General features: G+C 36.3%; 1 protein-coding gene across 1 annotated transcript in view; it reads right to left on the bottom strand.

Moving 5' to 3' along the window:
• The window catches only part of LOC148594961 (ras-related protein Rab-3C), a 111,250-nt gene that overhangs the window by 43,284 nt on the left and 43,770 nt on the right, over nt 1–24,196 (bottom strand). The window contains exon 3 of the mRNA XM_088523267.1: nt 12,672–12,790. Coding sequence (XP_088379393.1) covers nt 12,672–12,790 — 119 coding nt within the window. The remainder of the gene's footprint in view (nt 1–12,671; nt 12,791–24,196) is intronic.

Below are 24,196 nucleotides of genomic sequence, written 5' to 3'. Positions count from 1 at the left end.
GCAAGTTGCTTCAGAGACTAACAATGCTTGGCAGCCAGCAGACTCTGACAGCCCCTAAATGAAACCAGCCATTCCAAGACTTGTTCACACTATTTAAAAGACTCCTACTACTTCATGTGGTGGTCTCAGTCTGCAGCATTCTCCTTCCTCATAGCAAACGTCTGCTCTCTTCCTCTTTAATCCCTTCCTATGAGGCCTTTGGCTGGATCAATGAAGAGTGGATAACCCTGTTTTTGCAAAAAGAGTCTCAAGAAGATGCTGGTGCTCTGGATTTGGCAGGTAAATGAAGAACAGCAGGGAAAATGAAATTGTCAATACGTTAAAGGGTATGGAAGAAAGCTCAGACACACAGAGTTTTAAAGATTTTTAAGAGCTGTAGGAGAGAGTAGGGAAATCAATGACAGAAATACTAAATAACGACACGTTTTCAGCAGTGCTTCTCTTTGACTGTGTAAGCCCCTCCCGCTATATTGCACTCAGTCTGAGAACAGGGATGATCCTTGTTTCCCCCTCCCCTAGTGGCATTTTCTGATTCCAGCAGCTCCCAGTGAAACCCCTCACAGCCCTGTGAATTTTTCTGCGTGACTTTATCCGGGGAGAGAAATGTTCTGGCTCAGAATTGGAATTTAAAGAAGTTAAGATGTAGACTTGCAATTTTGCAATACCGATAAAAGACTCTGAAACGTGATAACATTTCTTGGAAATATAAGCCCCGGAAGGTCTCTCCTGTGGAATGCAAAAATAAGACACCTAAAGAACTATTCAGTTTTTAAAGTTTTCATTAAACATAAAGATTAGTTTCTGTTTTCTTACTAATATACTGAATGCAGAAAGATCCACATGAGCGACATGTGCTAGTTTACTGTGCTAGTCAGTAAAAAGAGCCCATTTCAAATAAACCAGACTTCCCCACTAGTAGTAGTATCTATGCTTTTATTTATAAGTGTAAGCTTTGAGTGATGTAACTAGCATAGTGAAGAGTCTCCATGGAGACTGAAAAGTCATTTTAAACACCCATGACTTTTCCAGAATATAGATCTCTCTTAATTGATGTTGCATGTTCTTTGAACTGGAAGCAACATTTCCTTATCATTTTTGGATCCTTTTACATTTTTTTTTTTAATCTACTCGCATAAATGCACAAAATGGTAGATACATTGACAATAAAACTCTCCGAAGGTTATACAAAATGAATAAGCACTTCTAGTTAAGACCACCTATCAATATTGATTTTCCTTCATCTACAAAGGAAATATCTTTAAATCTAAGTGCTGTGTAAATTGTTAAACATATATGGTTTAAAACCTTGGAAAAAATGGAGATTGTAAAGACTGTACTAAACAAGGAGAAAGTCTAAGATGGCTAATTTTGATTTTTGCACCTAAAATATACTAGAAAAGAAATAGTCATTATATTTCTCAACTTTTCTGCAGCTTATATTTATGAAATTTTAATCTATATCAATTTAAAAAAATTACATTACATTTTTTAAATTACAAACACAGAGTTTTTTGGGGGTGAATTGTCAATGGGTCTTAATGATATGTTTCAAGATTCTCTCCCAGAAGCCAAAAGTGAAGGGATAGATATCAAATACTACATCAAAGGAAGTTTTGCATCCTGATCCTTTCTGTCTGGTTCATGTCTTGTTCTCTCCTTTTCTCCTAGAGGCTGTAACACTCACTTTGCATTTTCTAGTTGTTTTTAACAAGGGAACTGTAATATGCAGGTTCCTCTCAATGACTAGTGGCTGAAACTGCTAGAGAGCCGTATTCTCTCCTCAGATGTGTTTTGAAACAGTTCAGTGTAGGCATTATTTGTTTTTGCATTGTTTTTGTTTCCTCTAGTGCACTTTGCCTTTGCTAATACACACATATAGTGAAGTGTGAATTTCATGTGTTTAATTAATATGATTTCCTGTGGAGTTTTGCTCTCCAGGAGCAAAAGGAAAAACAATCATCTTGCATGACAGATGCTACTTGTGTTTTTTAATTCACATTTGAAAGACATGGTTTAAAATACAGATATGGAAAAATCAGGCATATCTTGAAGACTGTATCTTCATCAAACTGCACCTGAAATCAGTTTTGTCTGTGTTACGGTTTTCTAAGGGAGCTATTCTGTATCAATTCCCCTTTAATTGCTATAACACCTTCTATTCACTTGCTGTGAACAAAGCACTGTAAATAGAGATTTATGGTGCATGTGACAGTAGGTAATTCAAGCTAATATGCATTGATTTATTCCCTTGCTCCTATGATGTAGAGGGGAGGAAAGGGTCTGAACACCTTCCCTGCTGTGAACATTGAGCAGCTACAACTCCTCTTTTGATTTCTTGTGTGAATTTTGTTTTAGTTTCATTTTTAAAAATCCCAAAGGAAGAAAGAAGAGGCAAAGACCTAGTGAGATCCCTATTTCCCAGGCAGAGTCAGAGCTGAAATACAGCAGTGTCTTTTTCTGTCGGTTTTCCTGGGTATTTTCAGAAGTTATAGACAGACACAGGGCCTTTTAATTCCCTCTCCATATCTTCAGTGAAACAATAGTTCACAAGCAAGTACTGAAGGACCAATGTATGAAATACTTTGATTTTGTCACTTGTGATCGATCACTGAGCTGTCACTGTTCAGGTTATCTGCCCATTGCTTATAATGAACATACCTAAGTGATTGCAGCTATGTATGCCATGTTTTGTCACCCTATATAGCTATCACTCTATCTTGCAGTGTTGTAATGGGAGGCACTCTGGACGTTGCTTCATTTGCAGGACAGACCTAAATAACATTAAGAAAGTTGTGCTTTGAAAATAAACACAAATTACCGGGTTACATTGCTACGTTACCTTACAATTTCAGACTGAATTTAGCTACAGTAATAGCTCTTGCCCTCAGTCAAAAGACTGAATTCCAACAAAATTTGTACTCAGCCACATACTGCCTGTATCTCACATAACTTGCACCCTTTTAAAACTGCCTATACTTGACACTTCAAACAACCAGTGTTGAAATCAGAGCAGATGGAATTAGGAATCAAAATCAGAGAATTTAGCAAGAGAAGGGAAGCAACCTGAAGGGATCAAAGGTGAGGAACTGATAGGGAGGGGGTATTCTATTAAATTTCCTTAATACTGCCCATGTGGCTATACACTGCTATACTGCTGATTTTTACTTTCTTGACTTTGTTGGGTTTTCAAAGAGATAATGTCCAATGAATGAAATGAATGAATGCTGCATTTTCATAGTGCTAGTGATGCCCATCCCAATCCACAGAGAATAACTGCAAATCTGAAATGCCCAATAGGAAAGGCATCCTCAGGGAATCTCTGAGTTTGAGCTTGGTACTCTTCACAGGCCACGTGAGATCATAATATTCTTCTAGAGTTAAGAATAACAGAATTAGAGTGTGGGAAAAAAAGTAAATTTTCTGTGACTAGAGCTGGAAGTCGGAACTTCTACTGGTAAGACTCATATTATTTGCTGGAGCAGAGTTATCATTTGGGAATGCTGAGCAACAGCATTATATTTTCAACATGCACAGTTACAGGGAGATTAAAAGAGCATATTAGCTACTGTTCAGCCTATAAATACACCATCATTGCCACAAAACATTATGGCATTTATAACTTACAAAAATAAATATTGCAACTGGATGATAAAATGCCAGTTTAAATCTATTTTGCCACTGGCTGTGACAGACAGACTATGAGAAGAGTATAAAACCTATAAAAGAGAGAAGCAGACTAAACTAAATATTTAAATCAATATTCCATATACGTTATTTAGCATGTGATTGTATTACCTTGCTTAATTTTGCTTACCCTCCTGATAAACTCAGGCAGCTCATCATTAGCCTCTCAGAGGTGTTTTCCACTTAAACTTTTGGGAAAATAAAGGGCATATCATTCAGTCTTAAAAAAAAAAGAGCAAAACTGAAAAATCTCATTAAGAGTATCATAGCACACTTTAATTAAGGAATATCAATTTAGCATGGCAGCATTTAAATGTTAATCCAATTCTCTGGTTTGCTTTCATCTACCTCAGTGAAAGTTTCGGTGACTACAACAGAGGAGGAACAGGATGTGCTGCAGAATAGGAGATTCTTCATCTTTATTTAACAACAGTTCTCCAAATAATTGAGTATCTATAGTGCCTCATCAGCAATGCAATGAAAATACACTGTGAAAATTCCAGTCTAACAAAGAAAGTTTATTCTCAGACTGCCACATCTGCAGTATGATTATTAATTATTGATGCCCAGTTCACAAGCTGAGAGGTAGCAGGCTACAAAATAGGTATGTTGTGCTGCTTGGTGTGTAATCATAAAAAGCAATTGGCAGAAACTCATGAACTAGAGGAAATTCTGCTGCATATGCTCTTGGGAATTAAAACTGAAGTGTGAGGATAGTTATATCTAAAGCCAAACCTCCGTTCTTGTGAGATAGTATCCAGTCATGAATTACCATTTTGTCATGTTTTCCCAAATAAAAGATATTGGTGGTTTCATATCAGACAAGACTGCCAAGATTTTCTGAGTGGGGAAAAAGGGACTAGGAAAGGAGCAATGCAGCCTTCCTTACTAAATGCCCAGGTCTAATCAGAAGACAATTAATTCATCTCAGAAACTGCAGCCCTTACCTGAAAAGATGGGGGATGAGAAGAGAGGCAGCCACACTCCTGACATAGTTACTACTCTACAGAAGCCACAGCCCATTTTCCTTCTATCTGTCCTGCCAGCCCTTCAGTGAATCATGTCTAACCAGGCCCAGTAACAGCCTCAATGAACTACTGTGTTAGACAAAAATGAAAAACTCATGAGCCGCTCATTTAAGACACCGCCAGGGCCAATTAAGTCCACTGGCATTCAACAGTGACTCAGGCTTCCTGGTGAGTTCTTGAAGCAAATCACTGAGACTATGCAACTGTGGAGCTCCACTCGGCCACCTGTGACTGACCACAGCCATCAACACCTTCATGGCTATGCTGCCCTATCTCAGATTTGAGAGAAATTTGAGGATGACGTGGAACAGCCTCAGAGAATTTGGTCTTGGAAGCACTTGCTTCCTACTCTTAGACTGACATCATTAACACAGCTTGATGTAGCATGGCACAACTGACAAACATGTGGTACCAGGTAGCACAGCCCGCTGGTACCAGAGAAGAAGGTGACACATCTGTAGCGAAGGTGAGGCAGGTACATTTTGGGCCATCTCCAAAAGTACTTAATTCCAGAGCAATATGAGAGAAGGGAGCAAATGGGGAAGGGCAAACCATACCAAGAACCAACTTGGTATTGGTTTGGAATTTCAAACCCCAAAGTGCATTTCTGCATGATAATAAAGCATGAAAACTCATGTGAAAATTTAACAGCTGTCTTTCCTAACTAACCACAACAATGCTTGAAAATTTCTTTTGAGTGTAAACTTATCAAAAACTTTTTCTATGATGTTCAAACATCTAAATCAAAGGTTTACTATTTTCAAGACAAAAAGAGTTGGATAAGGATTTGCATAAATTCCCATCTGTAATATGCATATTTAAATTCAGAATTTAGGAGAAAAAAAAAAAGATAAGAAAATTATCTACATCAAAGCAACTCTGTCCAAGCTGTAGCTGCTTATGCTGCTTAGGCCTAGTATCAGATAAGTTATCAGGAAGAGCCTTTAAAATACAATGGACATATTCTTTTTCATCATGGAAGTTGTCTTCAGGCCAGCCTAAAGCCGTTTATTTGGTAATGTTAATGATAGCAGAAGGCAGTATATTATTTTTGGGCAACAAATACTTTTTTTTCAAGTAACAAATAGTTGATACTGAATATTCTTTCTTTATCCATCATATATGTTAAGAATAATGCTTACAATTATAATTTAACTTAAATTATAATTTAATTAAATATGAAAAAAATCTACTTGCAACATATTCCTTTCAATGTAACTTTTCTTTCAGGGGAAGTCAGCTGCAGTATATGCTGTTCCTCAAGCTTCTGGGGGTATTCCACACACTTGACTTTCAAACTTGAGGAAACTGCTTTTTTTGGATAAGGAACATTGTGTCAGACTTTGAAGTAGGTCTGTGAAACTAGCAAGAGTGGAAGGGGTTTTGAGCTGGTACCAATTTATCACTTGGGATTTAAACTAAGGCTGAAGACAGGCTCTTCAGGGAAAAGATAATAAATACATCATCCCTGAAAATGAAGTTATCCATATTCAATTTACAACGTAAGGTATTCCACCCCCAATAATGGGTGAAAAACTCCTTAAAAAGTGACTTTGAATATGGAGTTTTAAGGTGTATTTGTTTTACCAAGAATTATTTTGTAAAAATGCATAGATACTATTTCTAGTCAGAGAGAATATTTTGCTTTTGAGGCATATCTAATTTGCTACTGGACTTAATTCTCCTTACAGGAATAAGTGAAAAAGAAAAGCAACCTGAAGCAAGTATTCACAATTTATGAAGAAACAAAGAATTTTAATATCATTTTGTGCATAACAAAAGTCCACTTTCAAGAGTGAACATTATAAGCCAAAATTGGAAGTTTCATGTAATTTCTGCCACGAATACTATTTTAAATTATAAAATACAAATCCTTATGTAATATCAATCCTCTCCTGCTCACTATCTATTGTGCAAAAGAAAGACAAATGAAAAAACATAACAAACCGTTCCTCCTTTGAAATATTCATCTTGAATTTTCACCCTCATCTTTATGCAAGATATCACTTATGCACTATCACTGGTCTAATCTTTTAAGTAGGAGACTGATATGACACTGCAATCTATGTAACGTGCAATTTACTAGCATCTGCTTGGCTGAAAAGCATAAGTATGTCAAACAAAGAGGGTGTCTCCTTATATCTTTTTGTCTGTACTAAGCCCAACTTGTACACCTGATATCAGAATCAGAATATTCTGTCAAACGGCGTGGGGACTGCGTTGCTGTTGGCTGCAGAGCAGATTCCCAGTTTGCACGTGGATGCAGCTCGTGTCCGGACAGAGCGGCCCAGGGCAATGGGATGCACAGCTTGCGTCAATGCTCCCGGCAGCGGGACGGCGCGAACTGTGCTGCGTGTCAGCTCGCATGCTTTGGCAAAGAGGGATGGAGGTTAAATTTGCCTAGAAGCACTTTCCAGATTTGGTTGCTGATATGCAACATATAATGGATTTTTCCTAAGTGATAGAACTAAGTTCAATATCGAGAGGTAAAAGAAAAATAGCCTGTCAGTAGATCAAGCATGTACCAAGCATAAATATTAGACTGAAAACTGAGAGTCAGAAGTGAACATCCCCTTTGGAACAAATGCCCTTTAGAAGGGCATGTAACAGTACTGACATTAACTTAATGGGATTAATTTTCTCTGGGGACTTTTTACATTCCTCCATTAACATGTTAATGTATTTTCCAGTTTTATTTTTTCTCTTAACGACAATTCAAAAAGCGCCATCATGTATCTTATTCCAACACAGGCAGGGCAAGACACAAAAAATCTAGAGCACAGCAGCCTTAGCTTACTATCTGCTAGCTCACTTGGGGGTCCTCAATGAGAAAGAAAAAGCTAATTGTTTAAAGGAATTGAGTATTTTTCTTCCAGAATGCTGTCCAGAATGACTGCTGGTACTGGCATATTCAGTAAGTCCAGCTGTCAATGCCATCTTGCAGTGAATGTTCAGATTTTTTGAGTCTTAATTCTAAATATTATCTTGTATTGATAGTAGCATAGTCATTCATCTAAGGTTCTGTTTTAAAACTTTCTCCAACAGTGTGTTGATGAATTTAAATCAAGCTATGTATTTTACAAAAAAAGAAAAGGATCATTTTCTGACATTTAGTCAGGTGAAGTCATAATATTGCACAGTTCAAAATCTACTCTGGTCTTACACGATGACTATGTTTTCATTCCCATTGTTTTTGCTGAGATCCTATTTCCAATAACCATCTCCCGTGTATAATGGGCAGAGATGAAACAGAATTTATTTCTGTTGGAATTAATTAGAAATTCAGATAATTTTCATATTCTTTCTGGAATATTGCTTAGTACTAAACTATACAGCAATTTCCTAAGAAAACACACAAGCAGATGTAACACAGGAGAGCTCTAACACCAGAATTCACCTGCTCTGTCCTCTGCTGCTGCTTTCTTCATTAAATAGGACTTTTATATATCTTCTGACAAACGCCCTCTTCCCAGAATTGATGACCATAAGCAGACAGAAAATGGGGATTGATTTAAAGAATGCTAGAGAGAAAAAGCAAGAGAAAAAAAAAAGAAACATTTTCCATAGAAGATCCTCTGAACTTCTTGCCTTAAAGAGATGTAGCTATAGTCCTTTAAAATGGGTGCATTAAAATTATCCCTCTCATCAGTTTTATGAAGAGCTTGATTTTTAAAGGGTGTGGGGGACCAGAGTTTTCTCAGGATGCTGTGCTTTCCTCTCCCTTAAACCTCAGACAGAAAGGGGGATGAACCAGTTTGTACACTCTGGCAGACTCACAAGAAGAGAGATCTGGCAACTTCAATACCGCAGAGCATCTCAGGCTCCCTCAACCTCACGTGCCTCTTGAGACACATCCAGGGATTGCTGGCTTCACCAATGGGCAAATCTTCAATTCTGAACTCCTGCCCAGTGTAGGAGGTCCTCCACATTAGTGCTTGAAGAACTTACTTGATCACCATATAATTATAAGGATACTGCCAGACAAGCACTTGGAGTTAGAACAACATTTTCTGGTATAGCAGTGCAACTTAAAATTGAGTGTAAAATGCTTTACAGTGTGCTCTCTGTCCCTGTATGCCTTCTGGACTTTGCAAAGTTTTAACTCAAGACAGCTGGATTTCAACCTAGAGAACAAAACTTGAGGCTTTTAGATCATGGTTTTCGTTCCTGCTTTTTCTGATACACCTGGGGACACTGCACTAAAAATATCATGGGTATAAAAAACCCTCCCTTCTGCAAACCAATAAACAGAATTCTAGAAAAGTCATATTTATAAAAATAGCTTTAACTTCACTTCAGGGACAGTTATTTTCCTGGCGCTTCTATAGTAATAGGAGCATTCATAAAGACAGAATAAAGCCTTCACCTCTCCTCTCTATCGTAAGTATAAACATAAGCTAAAACATAAGGAGGAAAGAAAGTCTAAAAAAAGTATAGCTATAGGTGGCAGCATAAAAAAAGGAATGAATGCAGCTATTGTGACATTGTAACTGAACTCATAAAACAAATGTGCATTGAGGTGGTGTGGACTCTCAACATGCACCCATTCCAACTTGGATTTAACAAAAAGGAATGTGTTAAAGGAAATCAAATTCCATTAGACTAATTACTTGAAACCTGTGGATGTTATCCTCCATTTCTGTTATTCTCTAGTTTGGGCTCTAGTCTTCTCTTGTTCTCTGCCAGGCAGGACTAGACACCCACCACTAGATTCCTATTCATAAGAAATAAATCCCTTCTTAAAAAGCTGCATCTTTCTAGGGCCGCATGACTACTATGGCCCAAAGCCTTGCAAGTCTGACCCCTTGCACTTGCCTGCACTTCTGAAGGGAATAACCTCCTGGAAAAGGCAGCTTCAAAGTCTGGGCAGAGCTCCATCAGATCCGCTGAGTCAAAGCACGTCTGCTTTGCTGTTTCTGCTAGCAGCTAGTTTTCAGCACACTCCCACTCTTACTGAATAAAAGCAGAAACTGTTAGTCCCTGAGAATTCTGGAAAGCTGCAAGTATAGAGGAGAATATTGTTCAATGCTGTGACTACTGCCACTGGTATTTGCTTTAAAGGAAACCCATTCTGAGAGTGACTTAGCACTTCTTCCTCGCCAGCAGCACTGGCTTATTCAGGCTGTCTGGGAAAAGGGGCAGAGACATGGGTTGCACACCTAACTTGCACACCTGTACACCTAACCCAACTTTGACTTTGCGCAGGTTGAAGCCCAAGGAAAGAAAATAACTTCTCCCTCTGCCTGAGTCACATGAATACTCTTAATAATGATCTTTCTTATCTGAGAAAGACAAGTTCTCTGTCTGCATGTTGTCAAGTCCATATTATTAGTTTGATACTTCAATATTGTAAATAATACACTCCAATCCACTGTGAAATAATACACTCTTCCATTGTGGAAAAGCAGACACAGAGTGTTTCTTCTGTCTTGGGCATAAACTATTCTGAATATTTCACAAATAAATAAGTAACAAAAAACTGTTAACGACATAAGAGCACAAAAATACTTTGCCTCAGTTACTTTACTCTTTTCATTTAATTTTAGCACTCTCTAAAGAACTGAAAATATATACTTAAAAATGCAGTTTGATTAGAGAATTCTACCAGAATACTGGCAGTGATACAAGTGAGTGATTGAACCTTCTTCAGAAGAACTAGTTAGAAGATTAATAATATTCCTTAAAATTAACACACAAAAATAAACTGGTCTCCATGTTCTGAACATCAAAAAAAAAATCCCTTCTTATGTTACAACTTTTATTGTTACGACCGTGTTTAATCTTCAAATACTTCCGCATGGTTTTCCTTAGGGAAGATAATACAAATGAAGAAGATAGATACTTTCCTGAAGTGTCTGTTTTCCAGCTGAAACTTATTACACATCCAAGTCATTTAGCCAAGTCAGACCAAACACTTTCCCAGTCTTACAGAGTGGCCATAGGGTAGTTGCTATTGTTTCATATACTTATAATAATAGTTTTAATAAAAATACAAATACTGATTTTATATATGTAAAATTTTAATAGTCAAATTAGATATAACATCAATTGAATATTCAAGTTGACCTAGACATTGCAAACTTGGAAAAAAGGCTATCCATCTGGTGTTATAAAGGAGCAATTTCAACCAGACTTCAAATGAAAAAGTGCCTTTCATCCTGAATACAGAAACTTTGAACAAATTGCTTTTAAAGAATCATCCCAAAACCCATTTTTAACTGAAGTCACTTACCCAAAGCTAAAAGGCACTTGTAGATTCATTACACTGGCTGTAGTGACATTTCTAAATCAAGCCTTGAGGCTGGTAAGATTTGAGTGTGGATTTGGCCCATTGGGCACATGAAGGAAATGGCACTGCTGCCTTCAGAGGCACATTTATCAGAAGGAAACTCATTGCAAGCTGGAAAGGCTTAAAAGCTCTCGCTCCCCCTCTGCCCCTCCAACATCTTTCACGAGCACATAGCCTGAGTAACATGCAGACAGACTTTGTCTTCTGCAGCTTTAGTAACTGGCAGTTTTCTTTAACCTCCCTCACATTCAGAAGCAAGTTGTAGGTTACTACCAAAACTGGTAGTAACCAGTTTTGATTTACTAATCAAAATTATCAGCTATGAGAAGGCAGAGATGAAGGGCAGCAACTGGGCTCACAAATAAATAAATAAATAAATAAAATCCCTTGCTCATCTTGACAGATGAGACATTCTGCTTATCTGTCACCCCTTTCATCATGCAGATCACTGATCAATAGCTCTAAGTGTATATCACTCCATGTACAGTGTAAAGCACTCCGTGTCCACCAAATGTCTGCAGTGGCTGCCAACTATTTGTACAGCAACTAGTGAAAAAAAAGACAGAAAAATCATAGTTCACAAACTTTTAAAAATCCATAGCTTTTAAATGTTTTATTCATTTTACAGGTTTTTCTCTGTTTTGTTATTAGCATGAAGCCAAGTTACCACATCAGATCCAGGAAGTTAGAAAGCAAACAACCAGGGAAATTAATAATAATCACTCATATTCACACTTGATACGAAGAAACCTTTGTATCAGCCCTTAGAAACAGATCTATCACAGCATCACTGCTTTATACTTCAAGTGTAAAACCAAATCTGAAAAAAAGCCCCATCCTGTAAAAAGTACATGGTGTTATATAGCTTAAAACAAAAAAAGAACACCCCCCAAAATACCAATCTCCAAATAGAATCCTCTTTTGAACACAGTTCTTCCAAGGGAACAGAATGCTAGGAGGCACATGGAGCACACAAGGCAAACGCTATTCACGTCACTCAGTGCACTGCTAGGAAACTATCAGAGAGCACCATAGCAACATAACTCATAAAAGGTAAGAGGAGACCACTGAAGATTAAAACTAGATTTCCTTTCGGGTCAGCTTTATTTAAAAAGCCTTGAGTGATTTGTTTCCTCAGCCATAGCACGTGACTTGCTCATGTCTGATTTAAATTACACACGCTGATATTTTGGCCGTCACAAAACACATCGTAACATAACATAGGTTCTGCTGCTGTGATGAAGTCAACACATCATCCCTGCAGTGAGGCACAAGACTGGGACTATAACACCCAGCCAGCTAAGATGAAGAGCAACTTGATGAAAAATTCAATTAAAAAAAATATCTCAAAAGGTATCTCATTTTTTCCGTGAACTTTCATAATATGGAAAACCTTTTTAGTTACTTTCCATAATAGGAAATTCCTAGATTTGTGGTATAAATAACCCTTATTGATTGAAACCATGGAAAACACAATGTTTGTGATGTATATGCAACACATTTTAAAGTATTTATTGCTTTTTCTCAAAAACAAACTAACATTTGAACACAGAGATCCTTAGGGAGTCTATTTGGAAATAGATTTTCCAAAATAATTTGCACTATCATAGCAGGTGAATAATATCAAATATTTTGTATGGTATTTAAAATGAATTCCACATTTAACTTACCAGTCTTGCACAGCATTGAAGGATTCTTCGTTCGTGATGTCATACATTAAAATGAAGCCCATTGCACCCCGGTAATAGGCTGTGGTAATTGTTCTATATCGCTCCTGACCTGCTGTGTCCTGAAACGATAAAAAACATTTTTTTTAACAATACAAATACATAACCACTGATTTTTTCTTTACAAATGGAAGAAAACTCTGACTGGTCATCGTACAACTCTGTAACTCTATAGGGGAAGGAAAGTATAACAGGAAAAAGTGGAAATCTACTGTGGCTCTTAAAATGAGGGATATGCCCACTGTCATGATGCAGAAGTAGAGAGAATTAGGAAAAAGAGGTGGAATTTGGAAAAAGAGCTGAAATAGAAAAAAGGAAAATACAGCCTTTAGCAAGCACTCAGTTTTACTGTTACAGAACAGCCATGATTTTCAAATATGTTTTGCTGTTATGTCCCCATTTGTTAACTAGAGACATACATGGTTGCAATTATGTTAGTATGGAGCAAGCAGGAGCCCATTCCTACTAAAGCAAATATTATTTAGCTGTAGGTGATTTCTACTGAAACCTATTTGCAGAAAAGAGTGAAAAGCCCAAGCTGGAAGCCAGGAAGCTTCCTATCCAAGACACCAATAACTTTCTGTGCAGCACTTGTGAGAGCTACAGTAGGCTTAGGCTTTCTTGCTTAAGGGAACAAAAACGAATGTGAAGGAAGACGAGTCAAGATACAAGTTCTTAAATATTTCTATGCAAGGGGAACCCCAGGTGCAGATGAAGATCCAACTAGTGACAGACTGTGGGAATGAGACGCTCTTCTGGACCTCAATATTTGGTTTGGGCTAGTCGAAGAAGGATGCAGGAATTTGGGATTGCTCTTAATGAAGGTTGATAATATCTGCCTGTATCTAATTTTATGTTAATGTAATGTTAAAAAATGGTCACAAATACAGTGGATACTTTTTTAGTTTCAAATGTCTGTAATCATGCTATTGCTATTATTATATTATGCTATATCATGCTATATTATATTGTTATAAATAGTAGCAATAGCTATTGCTATTATTTTCAATTCAATTTTAGCAGGTGAAATACAGAAGTTATGTAGGGGAGGGTTTAAGACTGTTAAGAAATTAGCCTAAATATCAGTAATAAATTTTGTCAAAATTTGTGTTCTAGGCATTCATAAATATGTCCTTTGTATACTCCCTCTGAATATACTCATAAAAACCTCAGAGGGCTTTTTCTATAGTACTTTAAAGAAATTCAAATACCTTCTTTTGTCGGGAGAATTAGCATATTAAAGCATTAAATGGTTTAATGTTAAATACATTTTCTTACTTTATTTCATTTATTTGAACCAATAATCCAACATCACTAGTGAGCTTTAGCTCTGTTTATCTAGTTTTAGTTTTATGGCAGAACAGAAAATATTTCATATTTTAATACTTCATCATATTTATATTTGCAAATCGCTTTGATTTTACCCTTAGGTACTGGCTTAGACATGTACTTGAATAAAACATTTTCCAATTCAGTTGTGATTACTGTCTCCTGCTGTTTTATCGCAGTCCTTTCAATAAAATCGTAGAATTACTCTGATGATCATCTTTTTAGGTTTAAGTTATGAAATACAATGTCTGTATTTTACACTAATATCTATTTTTAAGAGAAATTAAATAAAATAAGTCTGAAGAAGAATAAATTTGATCTAATATGCAATGGCAGGGTTAGCATGGCAGTTTGTTTCCATCTTTGATGGGTAGAAAGCAAGATGCATAGATTGTCTAGGGGGGCTATTTGTTCATGTAGGCAATGTCTGATATGGACAACTGGCTGTCCAGGAAAGAAGTGGAGTGGAAAAGCAGCAGGGAATGAATGACAGGGAGGGAATGCTTTATGAAAATTTCAACACAGAAAAGACAAAAAGGCAATTTTATAAATCTTAAACAAAACAGTAGAAGTAATGTGTTTGCAGATATTCTCAGGCCCCAGACCATGATATGTATCAATGCATATTGCAAAATTCTTTGTTTTTTGCTAGAAATTTGATTGCCAAAATAACCACTAAAGCTTTCCCATCACTAAAGAGCTTAATAAGGCATACATACGAGTAGGTAGCATAAGAAGGACAGTACAGAATATTTGTTTCTGCAGCCAGATGAAGATTGCAATCTGGTAAATATTTGTCCAACAGTCCTTCCTCATTGTACACATTGGGTTAAGGTTAGCTGGTAATTCTAGATTACCTTACCTGATCATTTGAGTTACACTGAAAACTGTACATGACAAGAAAGTTTAAAGGAAAGCTACATTAGCTATTTTTACAGTAATCACCGAAATGAGGTTTTCATCATATGCTTGAATCCATACTTGAAATATGTCATGGGAAAATTTCTACAGATTCTCGTTATACTACATAACTGTCATATCACTGAAGGCCTCAGTGTATGGGAAACATGCTAGTTGCTGACAATAACACTCCCGGAGAAATTGAGAGTTATTACAAAATAAAAGCTATGTAAGCAAAAATAACAACTTAGGCTAGCTGACTTCCAGAAGAACCTGTCTTCCACATGAAGTTTGAAATTTATGGGGCTGGAATATCATTAAATACAAAACAGAGAAAACAAAGTAGTGGTTGTGATATTCAAACATCACCATTCAGACTTGCCATGTACATTTAGCTGAGCTAACTAAGCAGAAATAAATTTTCCTTGCTGTCAAGTCCTACTGAGCTAGACTTCGTCTACAATGTGCTATATTAGCTCATAATCTTAAACTCTACCAACACTTTTCATCAATGTACATTGGGCTCTTCTTAAACATATTTGCTGCTGAGTGTGTGCTCTCCCTCCCACCCTTGCTCAGCCCTGCACCGTAGACACGAACGATGCTTCTTGTAAATAGCTTCCAACTGGAGCTGCTCATTATTGATGCAGACAGTTTTGAAGGTGAAAGAAAACAGCATTTGGCAGCAAGAACTTCTAATGAGTCTGTCTTTAAGGAATTCAGTCTGCAAAACGCAAACTGATTTTGTGCCACTTGAGTGACTTTGTGCCTCTGCATTTCTCTCCTGTAAGCTAAACACATAAATGTCATTTTAGGTTCATTTCCCACATGATAAGTTTTACTCATATCACAACATAGCTTGTGTTTAGCTCCAAAAACCTGGCAGCAGTGGAGGCGGATTTCTTGGATGCCATTTATATCTTTGTTGCGCATCCACAATACTTGAAGAGAGGCAAACAAAGACAAAATTAGAAATGTGAATCGGGTGAATTCCCACTTTACAGGTCAAAATTTTCTGTTAAACAGAATTGGCACAGCACTCAAGAACTCCAGCTCCTTTATAAGTTTCACGTTTATTTCTTGTTGAAGCTGCTCAAAGGTTATTTATGTACTCCATAAAAGAGAGAGTATATTTTTTAATTTATTCTACTGATATATAAAAGAAGTTGAGGCAGCAAATGAATGAAAATCTAAACACTTTTTTGTTTTGTTTTGTTTACAGTGCAGCAAAAATCTGGGAATTTCCAGGATCCAAGGGAGGAAAATATTAAAAAACAAACAAACAAACAAACAAAAAAACACATAACAAACAAAAACCAGGGACAACCACTGCAGAAACCCTTCTGAGGCAGGGAAGAGGGCAGTGGCAAATGCATCTGAAGCCTCCATTAAGACACCCAGGAAAAACATCTGCAGGTTTACTGTAGGAACAACCAAGAAAAACACAAAGAAAGAGGAAAGGGAGGAAAGATGCCAGGACCAGAATAGCTGGGAAACACCATTTCTCAACAAGGAGAACCATGGTGTTACGAGGCAACTCCAAACCATGCCAGGCATGCAGAAACACAGATATAATAACATTTATAGCAATGGAAATCACAGTTTGAAGCAGTTTCTTACACACAGAAAGGCACAAAAGATATGAGAGAGCATGTTGTCTGCTCATTTCCTACATTTCCACAAATTTCCTTTTCCTGTGGATTCTTTTTAAGACCCACATAAAGCTTTCATTCTCTGTAATCTACCACTTCTTCCTAAAATATAAAGCTTAGGGGAGTCCAGGTACCACTACCTCCTTTCCAACCTGACTTCAGGTGCCCTTCACTCTGGATCCAAGTTCTCAGCTACTCTGACATTCTCCTAGTGTCTCTCTCTCCCACTACCAAAGGCTGAAGCTTTCTCCCCATCTTATCTTTACTTTGGCTTTGGCCTCTCCTTTTTGAGGAAGGTTAGGACCAATTTTGGGGGGGTCATATTTGAAGGTACTTTATAAAGCATTTGTCAGATCAGTGGAACCTGTCATAGAATCATAGAATGCTTAAGGTTGGAAGTATCACTTCATATTTTAAACTAAGAAGAATATTTTAAACTAAGTGTTTTTTTAATTAATGAGAAGTGTTACAGAATTGAACATTAAGTATAACTCCAAAAATAAATAGTGACAATCATGAATTTATGAAGTATTTTAATCCTCACTTCATGTAATAATGTCAAGTACATTTTTGCTGAGTAAAATAATATCAGAGCTCAGCTTGTAATTGCAGCTAGGGAAAAAATGGTTGAACAGTTATCTCTTTATATTGTATTTTAAAATACTTGTAACTTAAACAGGTCATACTGATTTCTTCATATTTTTCTGAAAAAAAAGGGGGGGGCATCAGAGAATCATTCTGAAAAAGCTGCTATATACAAAAGAAATCAGCAAAGCTGTTAAGGATCCATATTTTACAGGCAGAAATAACCATATGGGAAATATCACTGAAAATAAACATGGGATGTTAAATCTTGTCATATTTTATTTTTGGAGCTCCAGCTCCCAGCATCCTGTAATTGTACAAAAACATCAACTTGTTTTTTTTCTCCCTTTTTAATGATTATGCTTAGGGAATAAACTTTTATCTAGTGCATAATAAAAACAATAAAAGGCATTTAACATAGTCCCAAACTGCTGTACTAAGACTAGAACTTCTCTAAAAATAAAATAATCTTGGGATAAAGTTCGATTTTAGCATTCAGAATGGACACATCTGGCATTGGATTCTGGCAAAATCTTAAAGGATCAGAACCACTTAGACTCAACTGAAAGGGATACAAAGAAATGTTAATTCTATAATAACATTTCAAAGAACTGTTTCAATCCAACACTGTTGTAAGTGTTTAACAGTGGGATATGAGTAGATTGCAACAGAGAAATTCTAATGAGGTAAGACCTAAGTCTATTAGGAAAATAAGAAGCAGAGCTTTTCCACTAAACAGTCCTTGTCTCACTCGGCCTTGGTGACTGCTGAAGGTATTTGCAGCCTGTCAAAGTTTAGAACCTGTTTCTTTCATCCACAAGGGACGTGGCAACCTAAAACTTCCTCTTGTCCTATGATAGATTTGTTTCTTCTTCACAGTTGTGCACCTTTTACATCTTTACATCATCCCTCATTTTTAAAAACAACTGTTCTTCATTTAGCAGGGATGAGGGGGATGAACACTGGGGTAAAATAGAAGTTCAGAGATTTAGAGTTAAGGTGGCTATTATCACAGGAACAGAGGTCACCCTCCAAGAATATCAGAACACCACTGTATGTTCTCTCTCTTCATAGTTCTGTGCTTTGAAAGCTTATTACTCAAGTTTTATGAGTAATGAGTTCCAGTTGTAAGTAGTTCATGCAAAAAATATTGGAATATGTAATCAGATTTCTCTCTACCATGGCATTTTGTCCTCTTTTGCATTTTAAGGATAGCTTCCTCTATTAATATTCATTATTCGTATTCAATTAAGTTGCCCTTATTATTCAGAAAGAGGTGGGCTCTTTGGATGGAGAAAAGTTTGACCAGCCATTTTGATAATAATTCTATGTTAATGGCTCACTGTACTGCACAAATTTGCATAATACTGGGTTACCATATTATGCAAATACTTGTCTACTGATTAGCTAACAGTATCCCTCAGCTATGAAGAGCTATAAGCATAACTCTTTCCTCATGACAAAAACAAACTTGGCATATTTTTGGATTTTGGTCTTTTTTTTGTTTCTTTTGATCAGAGTTTTGTAACTCTCAAGTTTTAAGGGAAAAGTTCTGGTTCTAAGGACCTCTCATGCCATAAAACATACAAGCTAGAAGCTAGAGCTTCTCACCTCTGTTTTTTCTTGTGATAAACCTACATGCTTAAGACTACAGTGAAGTTTCTCCCATTTGGAACAGGTTACAGGAATGCTTCTATTGAACATTAATAACCTTCCAAATTTCCCCAAGAGTAGGAAAAAGTGTTCTTATGCAGAATATCAAGCTTACAAAATATGTTTTAAAGCTAATTAGAATTACTATCAACTCATACTTTTTGCATAAAAATATTTTAAAATCCAGATGACCTATAAAAAGGAAAAGAGATATTCTGGAACACAAAACAAGCCACACTTAATCTATTTTAAGCAAGAAGCTGTGCGTGCAATACTTTTGGAATAGTTCAGCCATGGCTCAAATTCAATCCTATTCAAAAATTTAATGAGGGCAAATATAGGCCACAGATAAGTGCCTTAGAAAATCTTATTATAAAAGTAGCAGACTACAGTGTGGTCTGTGCTAAAAGAGTTTCCTACCACTTTGCCAACATGACATTGCTTTTACGCTGACTGGAAGATTTCTTCTGGTAATCTGTAGGTAACTTTTGTATCCTCTCTCCATTATCCATATCCTGGCTGCATTACTTTGAGGCTTTGTATGACTTCTTTAGTTCTGTTAAAGCTCTCCTTTGATTTACAGCTCTTACAGAACTCCAGAAAATCCCTTATTTTGGCTGTATTTTAATTATTTTAGTTTTATTTGTAGAAAAATGAAGAGGACACATCCTCTTTAACAACGACAAAAAAGAAATCCTTTTCTCATCAATAAGCCATATCTACGTAGGATTTGTCTATGAATTTTCAGAATCTTTAACTTGTATTGAAGTCACCAAGAAAAAAGTGTCTCATGAAGGCAAGACATAACTCTTAAGTAAGGCATAAGCATGGCTATAATCTCTGTGCCAATAAAAATGGGTAAGAGGTGCTAAATATAAACAAGAACATAGTCTACTATATGTTCTATTTTTTTTTTTGTCCAGGAAACAATAATATTTACATTAAGTACCTCAGTGGTCTCTTGCTTGCCTAAGCTAGTAGAGATCTCTGAACTATAGCTGGTGACATCAAAAGGTTAAGCCTCAAACACTACTCTATGCCCTGTTTTTTAATGAGAAGTGTAATTTATGGGATTCTTACAGAGAAATATTTATTTGCCCCCTACACAACCTAGCAACTGACATAGTTTAACACACATCAATGAAACATAAACTTCATTTTGTTCCATTTTATACTGTAAAATATTCAAGAGAGAATAATAAAAAGAAGTTAAAAATATACCAGGTATGATTAATATATGAATCTCAGAATATTTCAAGTACAGTATCCTTACCCTTGTATTTTCCTCTTAGGCAGATCTTGGTTTGAATTCACTTCTAGGATAAAGTTATATAGATAAACCATATATCAGCAATATTGCTTTTTAATTTGGCCCTATTCTCTCTCTCTCTTTTTCTTTATTTTTAGCTCAGACTGGTTGAAAGCTATGTATTTAGCATATGTATAATCATATTTAGCAATTCTAATGAACTCTTTGTAATTTTAAATGCAAACTTGCAAGAAGAATGCAGCTTTACCATGAAGCATAATTGCCAGACCTATTAATATTTCTTATTTTCTTTAAGTAGGGAGAAATTGAATGTTTCTACAACGGTTGCAGAGTGGTTGCAGAGTCCTGGTCACTGACCAATAGATTTTGCCATAGTAAACTTGACACGAGCCTTATAATTACTGAGATTTTTCTAGGCAGAAAACTCGTATTTTGTTCCCAGAGGTTTTTCTACAAGAAAATCCTGAAATAATTAAGTTTTATTTAATAGATAAATCTCCACAAAAAGTAAACAGTGTCATCATAAGCTGGACCCTGAACGCCCTCACTGCAGTCTATAAGAAAAGATAGTTCATGATCTAGCATGAGAATAACTTCAGAGATATCTATTACCTTTGTGGGTAAAAAGCTATTTTATGAGGTAAGCCGAATTTTTTACTTTTGTGTTATCACACCAACATCAGTAGCTATATAAGTTTTTACTACACAAGGATGTGGCTCTGCATATAAACACTCTGAAAAAAAAAATCCTAAAAGAATATTTATTATATTGGATCCTGATTTTTATCGAAGTACACAAAAAGCTATTAAATATTTAGAGAAAGGCTTTATTCTATGCGCTTTATTTTTAGATGCTTGAATATGAGCATACTTAGGCCTTTTAATTTTGGGAGATTTGCTTTTCAATCTCTTGAAGACAAGAGTCTTTAGTAACTTCAGTATAATTGTCATCTGCCCAGTAGGCTGCAACAGGCTTTTCTGTGCAAACTAACCCTTCTGAGAAAAAAAGTTGGCATGTGATTGTGTGAATGTGCAAATTCACATGCCTGGAAAAGCAGGAATAGAGGTACTCACAGAATCACAGAATCATAGAATCGTTAATGTTGGAAGGGACCTGTAGAGGTCATCTAGTCCAACCCCCCTGCACACTCAGGGTCACCTAAAGCACATAGCACAGGGTGGCATCCAAGCGGGTTTGAAGATCGCCAGAGAAGGAGACTCCACAACCTCTCTGGGCAGCCTGTTCCAGTGCTCTGTCACCCTGACTGACAAGTTCCTGTGGAACTTTTGGTGTTTCAGTTTGTGGCCATTACCTCTAGTTCTGTCAGTGGCCACCACTGAAAAGAGGCCAGCACCATCCTCCTCACTGCCTCCCTTGAGGTACTTATAGACACTGATCAGGTCCCCTCTCAGCCTTCTCTTCTCCAGGCTGAACAGGCCCAGCTCCCTCAGCCTCTCCTCATAGGGCAGATGTTCCAGGCCCCTGATCATCCTTGTAGCCCTGCGCTGGACTCTCTCCAGTAGATCCACAATGTATAAATACAATTCATGGTTCTTAATCCATCTTCTGGCAACCATCACAAAATCCAGGACTTGCTGCATCCTTGATCTGATGCAATATGGCAATTCTTGTGATCTTATACACCATTTAAGAAGGCTCAAAATTAGTATTTAATGTCAACTTTTATCAAAATCTTCTTGCAAGAATATCTGACTAATCCTTTCTCTTCAAAGAGGAACGAAAACCAGCAACAGTTTAAAGAAAGATACATTCGTTCAAAAATGTATATGAAAAAAGGAGCACTACATGAAGGAAAAAAGAGATATCAAAAAAGAGGGTTATCTAGGAAAATTTCCTTCCCTACCTATACTTCAAAAATGTATCAGTCAACCAAGAGCTCTTCATGACAAACTTTATAACTGCATACGTAGGTAGAGGCACTTTGGGAAAAAAATAAAAGTGTGGATACCAGAAAGTCCCTGCGTCCAGCGTTCCACAGGAATTCAACCTGTCAGGTCCTATGCTTCAAGAGGACCAGAATGTCCTCAAGGTCATGAGGACCTTCTTAGATCAAATTTGAATTTTTAGACTTAGTCAAGTAAAGAGAGGTGAGGGTAACATCATTTGCAAAAATTAATACTTAGAGTTTATAAATTCAGAATAAGCATGTGAAATTTCTTATTTAGTTTGTAAATTTTGAAAATGCTGTACTGCTGGTTGATGATAACCATGTTTGAAGAACAGCTGGCTGACTAGTTACAGATATCAAGTAATATGACCATAAGACTCACAGCAAATTAGAAATTTTATTCACTAAAAATACTCATGATTTTTACGTTAAAGTAACTGAAGAAATAATGCCAAATTGTTGGGGAGGGTTTTTTTTTTTTTTTTTTTTTTGCTTGCTTGCTTGTTTTGTTTGTTTTTGGTTTTGATGCAATGTGTATTGCACTAGAAACTGCTGAATTATCCAAAATGAACTTTTGGTAAACCTTATGTTTCTGTAATTTTTACATTAATGTTGGTACTTGAATCAAATCAAAGCTATGAAGGAATTCCTGTGGAACAACAGAATGATAAAACTTCTGTTTCAAAGAAACTAGTAAATCTGACTTCAAAGGGCTCAAGTTCTCATCTAGTTCACGTTTACAAATTTTTAGATTTGTATACACAGAAGCATACGTGCAACATCAGTATATATCTGAGATTTTTTTTTCAATTATTTTGAAGATTTCCCTTTGCTACTTTAGCTAAATACAACAAATCTTTCCAGAGTCTAGGCAGATAGATTCCTCCATTTTGTTTTATTCCTAGAAAAGCTTTTTATTTTATGGTATCGATTTTCTTTTATTTGGTTTTATTTTTAAATCAGCAGGTGAACCACTGGATTATGGGGTCCAATTACATGGAATTTTCAAGCAGGAAAAAAATAACAGGACAAAGATTTTATGCTTCTGTAGCTCTAATAGTTACCCTGTGTTCAGGCTTGTTTTTTCTTTTAAATGCCAAAATGCATGTTTTCAGGCAGAAATGCCACATCATTTAGTTAATATATTAATTAATCATTTAGGAAAAAACAAAAGCACTCATGCTGCTCAAGTAAAGGAGTCGAATTCTAACAGACCTGAAACTACAATGCCATGACTAGAGTCCAAGGCAATTACCAAAAAAATACAACCTGAAAATAATTTGACCAGTCAAAAGACCTGATTTAAAAACACTTTTCTTTCCAAGAGCACTCTGTAATTCTTATATCTATTCTATTTAGAGAGATTGCCATAGGTTATTTTAAAAGAGTTTTGAACACAAATATTTGAATAAAGCAATAAACTGTAATAAATAATCTCTAAAGGTAAAATTTTGATCAGGCACTATGTACTATAATTAATGTCATTCTTTAGCTGTGATTTTCAAACTACAGGTATTTTTCCAGTAATCAGAGTTATTCTGTCTTAATGCATCATAAAGGAAGAGGAAATTACAGTCTAATGGAAGCAGAAAAAATGACCAGCTGTGAAATCTGTAGCAAGCCTAATTATAATCAGAGCTAGATTAAAGCACTAGCTACTGCAAAACCAAGACACTGGGCTTGCACCCAGTCAAAGAACTAATTGAGTGTAAATAACTTCCTGAGGGCTTCTCCAACTCCAATGAAGGACTGTCTTCATTGAAGAAGTAGATGTTTGATGATGATCATATTGTTGTATTTTGTATACTGCACTTTTTCATATCTACTTTAAATATTCAGCAGAACTAATATACAGACTCCCCAAAGTCTCCATCTTCTGCTACAGCACTGTCCTCTCTCTTTTCAGGCTTCTAACCTCCACATAATAGTGTTTTTATGGTACTAGCAGTGTTCATCAATTTCCAGAAAACATATTCACACAGCTGCATGTTTTTGTGTGCATGCAGAAATGCGTAAGTTTAAACATATATTTAGGTATTATAAGCATGAATACAAAATAAAAATCTTCTATGTATTCCTATGATGATCAAACAACTTTTTTTTTTTTTGAATGTGCCCTAATTACTGTGTTTTGATGTCAAGGATAAAGAATGCAAATTTGCCACATTG

Source organism: Tinamus guttatus, unplaced genomic scaffold, assembly GCF_059628265.1.
Source record: "Tinamus guttatus ecotype Peru unplaced genomic scaffold, ASM5962826v1 Tinamus_guttatus_pri_ptg000173l, whole genome shotgun sequence".
Lineage (NCBI taxonomy): Eukaryota > Metazoa > Chordata > Aves > Tinamiformes > Tinamidae > Tinamus > Tinamus guttatus.
This window is presented reverse-complemented; position numbering and strand designations above follow the sequence as displayed.